Source organism: Henckelia pumila, chromosome 3, assembly GCF_033568475.1.
Source record: "Henckelia pumila isolate YLH828 chromosome 3, ASM3356847v2, whole genome shotgun sequence".
Classification (NCBI taxonomy): domain Eukaryota; kingdom Viridiplantae; phylum Streptophyta; class Magnoliopsida; order Lamiales; family Gesneriaceae; genus Henckelia; species Henckelia pumila.
The window spans coordinates 56,439,855-56,448,890 of record NC_133122.1 but is presented as its reverse complement, the minus strand read 5'-3'; the positions used below and the strand labels follow the sequence as shown (position 1 = coordinate 56,448,890).

The 9,036-nt window shown below is 41.1% G+C and overlaps 1 protein-coding gene across 1 annotated transcript; it reads right to left on the bottom strand.

Moving 5' to 3' along the window:
* Nucleotides 1-462: 462 nt before the first annotated feature.
* On the bottom strand, nucleotides 463-5,443 carry LOC140890941 (uncharacterized). The gene is made up of 2 exons (XM_073299119.1): nucleotides 3,717-5,443; nucleotides 463-3,236 (listed from the first exon to the last, which is right to left on the bottom strand). Exons 1-2 carry the CDS (start codon nucleotides 5,307-5,309, stop codon nucleotides 645-647), a joined length of 4,185 nt encoding a protein of 1,394 aa, XP_073155220.1. The 5' UTR covers nucleotides 5,310-5,443; the 3' UTR covers nucleotides 463-644.
* Nucleotides 5,444-9,036: the final 3,593 nt, after the last annotated feature.

Genomic DNA, 9,036 nt, shown 5'->3' with positions numbered 1-9,036 from the left:
AACTTGTATATTTATAGTAGTAATAGATAGATAATAGATAGATAATAGAGTGATAGATAGATAATGTGGGAAAGGTCGATGCTGCACATTGGGTTGCAGCGTGGAGGCTTGTCATTGGCCATATCATGTGGGCCCCACATAAATTCATGTGGGAACAACATGATTTTTTCTAATGAAAAGCCTCCACATAGGCCATGGGGTACTATCCCACGGCCAGCATCAAATTTTCCGATAATGTGGTGGCAAGACCGCTTGGTGAGCAATGCATCAAACATCTGGCCGCATATAATTTTCGAGGAAAACGACGTAGCAACCGTACAACTAACTGTACTTGATGCTGTATTCATATTGTGTTTATATGGTACCGTACAACTAACTGTACTTGATGCTGTATTCATATTGTGTTTATATGGTCCTGGATGAAAGAAATTACGTATCTTGTGATGGGAAATTAGTCGCACATTGCTACAAGCTACATATTGTGGAAATTTCTCTTTATCTGATTTTCAGCAGTTCAGAGGTTAACAAGAGAAAATAAGTGATGTAAATACTTTCATAATCTATCCATAACTAAAAGAGACCTGAAAGTCTGCAATCACATATCATGAATGCTTCAAATTTTAAAGAAGCAAAACTGACCAAGCTTAGTTGATAAACTCTTCCTTCATTGCAAGGGAGAGAGCTCCTAGGCTACCTCTTGTTCCCACCGTCACTCCTGGCATGGCCACTGCTCTGCTTCCCACAAATCCGCCTTGCCCGACGACAATCTTTCCATACTTGACTTTACCCCCTTCGCCCTCGTATATGTGCCCAAACAACAAAGCTTCTCTTTCCACACAACCATGTTCCTGAACTTCAACCAGTTCAGGATTTAACACAGCACCAAGACTGTCCACATAAACACCTCTGTCCCAGGCTACTTTTGAACCCAATAGCTTCATCCATATTCCAAAGAAAAATGATCCACTTGTCATTTCCATGTAATATTCCCCTACCAGTGTCCTTATTGCTTGCCAAGTAGTATCCATGAATATCCCTATGCTCCAAATTGGCTCCGTTTCGCCTTCTTTCTTATGCCCGACCAGAATCCATTTGGTCACTGCACAAACAAGTCCTGCTAGGAAGCCTGAACATATCCAGAAGATTGGCAGCAACCATTGCATTTGTATTTTGCTGATCTTATTAAGGTACAACATGTAGTTCAGTGGAGCAAAGATTACCAATCCTATCAGAAAATAAGGCAGGAAGGTCTGTATAAATGGCTGACCAGACATCAGCCACAAGGTCACATACCAGGGCCTTGCCAGTGTCACTTCTTTGCCAGCCTTTGTTTGCAGTGACGCTGCCATCGGACAGCCTGTGAGGTCAACTTTAACATCAGATTGATTCAAGAAAATCCTCCAAGCCTCAGGAAGAGGCTTTTTGTTTCTCAGATGTTGGCATATGGCGTAAACTACTGAACGTCCATGATCCATTGATGCACTTTGATTGCATGACGAAGCATGTATTACATCCACTTCATTACATCTGAGATAAGGGTTAAACTCCAGCTCCTCTGACTGCTCTTTGGTGAGTTCTTGATCAATGGTAATCTCTCCCACGTCAAAGTGTGGATACTCAGTTTCATCCCATGGCTTGGTACAGTCCAGTGCTATCTCACGTGTCATTTCATCGTCTGGGACTGGCCTGATCTGCAATTGAAGAACATAGCTTACTCTCTCTGGAGAATTTAAACGCCTTTTGAAGTCATCAGCCAGGAAAAGTAGAGGACGATTGTCATTCTCATCTCTTGGGATTGCTCCTGTTTCTGGTGGAAGTATACCCATTGGCTCCACCTTTCCGGTGTCTTCACCAAACTTTTTATCCAAGGGCCTCAACTTGAATTTCACATACATTTCTTGTCCATTGTTGAATCTGAACAGCCTGCAGATGTTTGAATAATAATGAAGCATGGTATATGACTCTGCTTGCCTTAAGGAGCTCCACATTGCATCTCGAATATGAGGAGCATGCTTCACATGTTCTTCTCGTGCTGCTGCTCCACAGACAAGCCATGCAACAAAGTCGCCAATAGTTCGTGTGTGAAATGCATTCCCCGTCTTCAGGGTCAAATCGAGTAGCGGTGACTTTTCTTTTGGATCATTTGAAAGGATTCTTATTGCCGCGCCACGAGGGTCAAGTCGTGCATCATCGTCTGAGCTTAAACAATTGCTGTGGCGCATGATAATGGAGTAGTGCTTTCCTGGGGAGAAGATTAAATGATCTGGCAGATTTGGTATTTGATCGTAGAACTTTAGAAACCCCTTCCCAGCAGCACCAATCCGGTGGAAATATCTTGAGCCTACTTTGAGGGTTGATCCAGCAAAATTTGCAGCAAGATTTCCCAGCACTTTTTTATATTTCATGTCCATCTCCTCTATCCTATCATCGAATGAGTGTACGATGTTCTTAACCATGACTGGAGTTGTAGAACCAACAAAAACACCACCTCTCTGGAGGACTGAATCTATTGGAGCCAATGAAAGTGCCCCAAGAATGACATCTTTCTCAAGGACAGAACCAGGTAGGATTAGGCCATGACTCCCTACAACTGAATTATCTTGTATGTTTATTTTCCCTGAAATGTACCCATTTGAGGCGTAATATCCGGGAATAATGCGGCTGAAATCCCCTAGATGCACACCATCTGCAAGTGAAATGAGTTCTGGGTCTGACACAGGATTGATGGCCCTGACTGAACAATGTTTCCCAACTTTAGAACCCATAGAGCGCAAGTAGGAACAGAAAGCTTCTGTTCCAGAAAGAAACTTTGCAAATCTCAGGTGGCAAGCAGTCACAATCCGATGGAGAAACCACCTTTTGATGGGTGATATGCGCAAATCTTGATGTCCTGATATGTAGGATTTTAGAAAGCAGGTCAAGAAACTGAGGATGAGGCCATGAGTTGTGTAAGCCATGGCTATGGAGATGGCAAAAATGGTTGCGCTTGAGTAGACCCCATCAAATGTCACTGTATAAGCGACGATGGTATAAGGAAACCAGTGATACGATCCAGATAAGCAGAAAAATGAAAAGTGATGAGGTGTTGGAGGCCTTTGTACTATCCAGAGGTAGATGAAATAAGATATGGCAGCTGATAAACTGCTCAGAAAGCCAATTGCATAGATGCCAAATAAGTGAAAGATGGGTGCATAATTTTCTGGCCTTTTGCTGGTGAGTTGCTGTACCATTTCACCCTGTTGTCAATGTGGAAGATAAATAGAGCAGAAGTCAGTTTTCTCTATGTCTAAAACACATCAATCCACTAATAATTCAAGTAGAGTTTAGATTTTAAGTTTTGAGTACATAACTGTTATCTGCTATTACAAGTTGGAGCAAAAGACTGAAACTGATAGAACAACGAGTGTGCCAAAGAAGTGCACCAGCTGTTCTGTTATTGTGTATACTTTCTAAGACATTCTCTGGTACTTGGCATACTAGTGAATAAACGCGCGAGTTTTTTTTCCAAGTTAACATCTCATCAAATTTATTTTTAGACTAATATATGAGAATGCATTTCGATGTTTGGCAGAACTTTAATAATTTTGAACTGCTGTTCTATAAATGGTTATTTATTCAAGTGAAAAATAGATGAAAATGCAACCAGCATTCTACAGCAAATAAACTTAGAAAAAAATGTTCTAAAGACCTAGTCATAGGGGTTTTTTGAGACTAACCTTTTTGGTATGATCTCCATCGCGGTTTCCTCCTGCGGAACTCAATGCAGGTACTTCATCTCCATCTTCCACCACCCTGCCTTTCTGAAGACAAGCATATGGGCCCACTGAAGATCTTGAACCAATTTTGATTGGATTTAAACTCAACATTCCATTTTTCACTTCATGACTCTGAAGCAACGCGCCTTCTGCAAGTATGGCTGCTTCTCCTATTGAAACTAAAAATGGGTCAGTGATGTCTGTGGTGTCGATTAATGCAGAGGATGAAACTTTGGCTCCCAGCATCCTAAACCAATAGTTCATGAACACGGTGCCTCTCAGATGAACTGCTAGAACTTTTGAAGAGACCTCTTGAACCTTATATAGTGTCCACCACTTGACGAATGTAACTGACCAGATTGAAATCTCTGGATCTAATGCATAGTTTGGCTGCAAAAATGGAGTGCCAAGAAATGCTATGCAGATGCATGTGGAGAAAATGCATAGCATCCAAGAAAGAGGAGCGCATACCAAAGGAAGGAAGTAACTGAAGATAATATTTAGTTGCATCTGTGTGTGGCTACTAGACATCCAGTGTGTAAATTTGGAAATGGATATGTATGCAGGAAATAGCATCAAGAAGGAAACATATGCAAGCCCTACAAGTTGCATCAACCAAATTGCCAGCTTACGAGACAAAGAAGGCTCGATGACTGTTGTGGTTGCTTTTGACTTTATATTTGTAGAATGCAGCAGTGTAGGGGCTGATTGAGAATGGGACTTCTTTAAAAGATTTTCCGCAAAATCTGCCAAGTCGTTAATGCAGGTGGCTGTGAAAATGTCAATGGCACCAACAGGCACTCCCAGAAAATCTGAAAGTTTTTGAGCTGCACGAACAACGCCAATGGAATCAACCCCATATGATACAAGGCTTTCAGATGTGGAGATGTTGGAAATAGAAACTCCAGTCATTTGAGAGAGCAGCTCCATCAAAAAATTTATTATGTCTGTCTTGGTGATACTTGAATGTGTTGAAGGGTGGGCATTCATGCGTTGAGGAGCTGCTGCGCTGATCCCAATCTGGGGCTGTGACTTTTCTCCAGTAACTAGTTCACCAACAATATCCAGAGTTTCATCAACATACCTTTTGAGACATTCAAATCGCTTGATTTTTCCTGATGTTGTCTTACTAATGGTCTTTGGTTTTATCAAAACAACAGATGCAACCACCATCCCATGTTCCTCTGCAACACAGGTCTGAATCTGTTTAATAACTTCATTAGGAAAAGACTTAACATCTCGAACCTCTGCGATTACCACCAATCCGACTTGATCAGAAATTTCAGTGATTGATATTCCTTTTGACAAAAGAATATCCTTTGGAACAGCAATTGCAGCGCAACAGCCTGGGCGTAGAAGTTCACACGAGGTTTCTACTGTTTTCTCGACATCTGAGCAATATATATTCCTCCCAGTAATTATCACAAGATCTTTGATTCGACCTGTGATGAATAATTTTCCATCTATAATTCGCCCCAAATCTCCAGTCCTTGTGTATTTCTTGCCAGGATCATTCAACTCGTTTCTGAATGTCTTTTTGCTCAACTCCTCCATTCCCCAGTACCCAACTCCAGCACTAGGACTGCTAATCCAGACCTCTCCTTCTTTTTCAAAATTTTCTTGTTCTTGCCTGTTTCTGGATCAACAATTTTAATATGGACATCGGCATCGGCATCGGCATCGGCATCGGCATTTGGATTAACGTAGCCGCAACACACTCTATCTTGCCAATCAACCAAAATCTCATTACCTTCTCCATAGGCACTACATACATATACACAGTTCTCTGCTAATCCATAACCTGGAGCCATTACTTCTTGAGACAATCCAAAAGGTTGAGTAAATTCAAGGAATTTTCTCATGGTTGTTGCTCTGATTGGTTCGGCAGCTACCATGAGAAAAACCATGGAAGACAAATCAAATTGTTGTGTTTTGTTGGCCTCTAACCTACGAACAAGGAGTTCAAAGGAGAAATTGGGGCCGGCACTATGAGTAGCATGATAGGTGCTTATAGTTTGCAACCACAAGAGAGGATTCCTTATGAATGTATGAGGAGAAAACAGAACTGCCGATCCACCACTTACCATACTTGTAAAAAGTCCCCCAATCAGTCCCATATCATGATACTGAGGCAGCCAACTTACTAGAACTGTATTTGATGTGCTCTTGTATCTTCTTCGCATCATCTTTACATTGTGAATTACCCCACCATGAGTTATCATGACTCCTTTGGCCTCACCTGTTGAACCTGATGTATATTGCAGGAAGCACAAATCATGTGCTGAAGGTTCATATTGCTCAACTGTATGACCGCAAGGATCGGAAATTTTGGATTTTTTCACCCAAGAATCTGTATGCAACCAGGGAAGATCAGGCCAGCGTGGATGTGATTTACTCTTCCCTTTTAGCAATAGAAAATTTCGAGCAGAAGCGGCCTTGACAGTGATGTGATAATTGACTGTTGATAGAATGGCAACTGCATTGCATGCTTTTGCGATGTTAGAAACATGAAGAAGTGCTTGTCCTCCCTTTTGAGATGGATCGGGAGGAATTGCAGGCACTGGTATGACTCCTGCTCTCAGACACCCGAAGAAGGCGTCAATGAAGTCTAGACCTGGGAGATAAACCAAGAGAACTCTATCACCAGTCTTGATCAATGGGTTACGGCTCATCAACAGTTTGCTGGAGATTTCCGTAGCGTTAGAATAAAGTTCTTTATATGTTCTCTGAGCTACAACCAGTCCCTTTTCATTGATCCAAGTATATAGCACCTTGCTCTGAGTGACACTGTGAGTTCCCCAATATTGCAGGTACGCATCAAGCGAGGAAAGAGATGGAAACCTGACACCAGGTGATTCATCCAGTTGCTTGGGAACTAGCCCCCCATCTTTTGGTTTCAATGTCAATAATCTCTGTAGCAACATAACATGGAGTTAGCAAAATGATAACTATTTTTGGAACAAATAACTTTATGAAAGTCGATGCTGAAACTATTATATTCAAATAAATATGCTTCAAGGATCATTACCTTTACGTAGGGGTAGCTTGGTTCCAGATTGTTATCGGAGGAGAAATGCTTGCGAACTAGCTCGAAGGCATAAGTGGAGTTCCTCTCCGTCAGCTCAAATGCCATGAGGCCGCCAATGTAATAAGTATTTTGCTGGCCTTGCAGTAGAAACTCTAACTTATCATAGAACCCGTCCTTCATCTCTGTTTTCATAAAATTAAAAACCAATCATTACAACTGTTCTGGGAATGCCTATTAAAGTTCGATCTTTGATAAGTCTAGCATACCTTCACTGCTGACATGAGGAAAGTAGTTGAATTTCCTTTGTAAAATCATTTCCTCTAGTTCACCTCCAATTCTTTTAGCTGCATCAATAGCTAGCTCCGCAACCCTTGTTCCCTGGATATCTGCCGAGTTCCCGTAGGACCAGAACAGGAAAATATTCGTGTCCCCGTGAAATCTCTGCATTGCCACAGGGTTTCCTATTGATGCAGGATCTTCAATAAACTTGTCGAAGTAATAAAAACCCTTTGGAATGTGCTCCAATCCCTTTAACTTCAAGACAGTGATGTAGAAGTCAACAGTTTGGACTTTACTAAACAACTCTTTTTCTAGCTCGCTGAAATCCATATGATCTTTGGTAGTTTCTGCGCACAGAAAATAGTCAGATAGATGAACCGGAGGAAACTTATTCAAATGTGTTTTTGTGTGTGTGTTTTTTTTTTTGATCATACAAACCTGATTTATTCTGGGAAGGTGATCTGTATGTTCTTCCATTGTTGAAGGGAAAAGAACCAGATATAATGATTTTATCAAAATCCATAGCTTGTACTTGTTTATTTTCAGTCAAAATCTCAACTTTGATGCCAGATGAACCCCGGTTAACAGATTGTACTAATGTGTTGCAGTAGAATTTTATGGGCAGGCGTTCACTCAGCTCTTGCCAAAGACTCGTGTAACCTCCCTTGAACCGCCGGATTTTTCCAGCCATTGAAGTCCTAGTGAACTCGTGAATGTATGCATAAGGCATGTCTTCGACAAATCCGTATCCAGATGCAGTGTATCCGTATATCACTGATTTGGGAACGGATTCAAAGCCTTGAGTTTTTAGATATTCGGGAGCCAAATCTGGAGCAATGTCACTCACTGCGTGGACTCCAATTCTACAGGATGCCTTAGCTTTATCCTGCAGAAACAAAACTTCTATATATCAAAAAATTGTCCTATATTTCAGTGTATATTATGTTTCTTGATTTGCCAACCTGGAGTTTCAGGGTAAGGGAGATTACAGAGACGTAATCCTCCACTAAGTTCATTTCTTTGAGAGCTCCAGTTGCATCATCAAGAAGAGCAAACTTATGAGTGTTCATTTCCTCTGTTTCAGCCCCAACCTCTCCAGCTAAGTGGAAGATTGAAGGAGCACTATTTGCAGCAAGGACCTGACCTCCCAAATCATATATTCTTCCTGTAATAAGACATGAACATTCACACATGCATCTTCAAATTATCAACATATTCACTTGCAAACACATAAAATTTTCTTCACCTTCGATTTCAACTGATTCACACATGCCACCTGGTGACTGATGTTTCTCTATTACTGTTACATCGGAGTATCCCAATTTACAGAGTGCATAAGCAGCAGAGAGTCCGCTCGGTCCAGCTCCAACTATGGCAATCCTTGTACGTGGATGAAAGCTTGGGTGAAGCTTTGAGAATTGGTCATCAATCACTGATCCTCCGACGTTCATCATCTCCAATGGCCGCTCTTCTTTAAGTCGTCAAATCAATCTTGTCAGTTTAGCTCAAAAGCATGTAAAAACATGAACACATGCATGTCAAGATTAATATACAATTGCCTACAGGGACACATCAAATGGAAGTAAGAGGCCAAAACTTGAAGTTTTCAAGATATTATGCATAAATTTTCGATCTTTTTCTCACTTTGGTGGCCTCCCGTTGTTTGGAGTGGGAAAAAGGAATGATATTTTAAGAATTTGAATCTGAAAAAAGTTGGGTTTGGTTAAAAAGATGAAAAGCCTTTCGTTGAGGGAACAATTGGTCACGGGTTCCAATTGCCTACAGGGACACATCAAATGGAAGTAAGAGGCCAAAACTTGAAGTTTTCAAGATATTATGCATAAATTTTCGATCTTTTTCTCACTTTGGTGGCCTCCCGTTGTTTGGAGTGGGAAAAAGGTATGATATTTTAAGAATTTGAATCTGAAAAAAGTTGGGTTTGGTTAAAAAGATGAAAAGCCTTTCGTTGAGGGA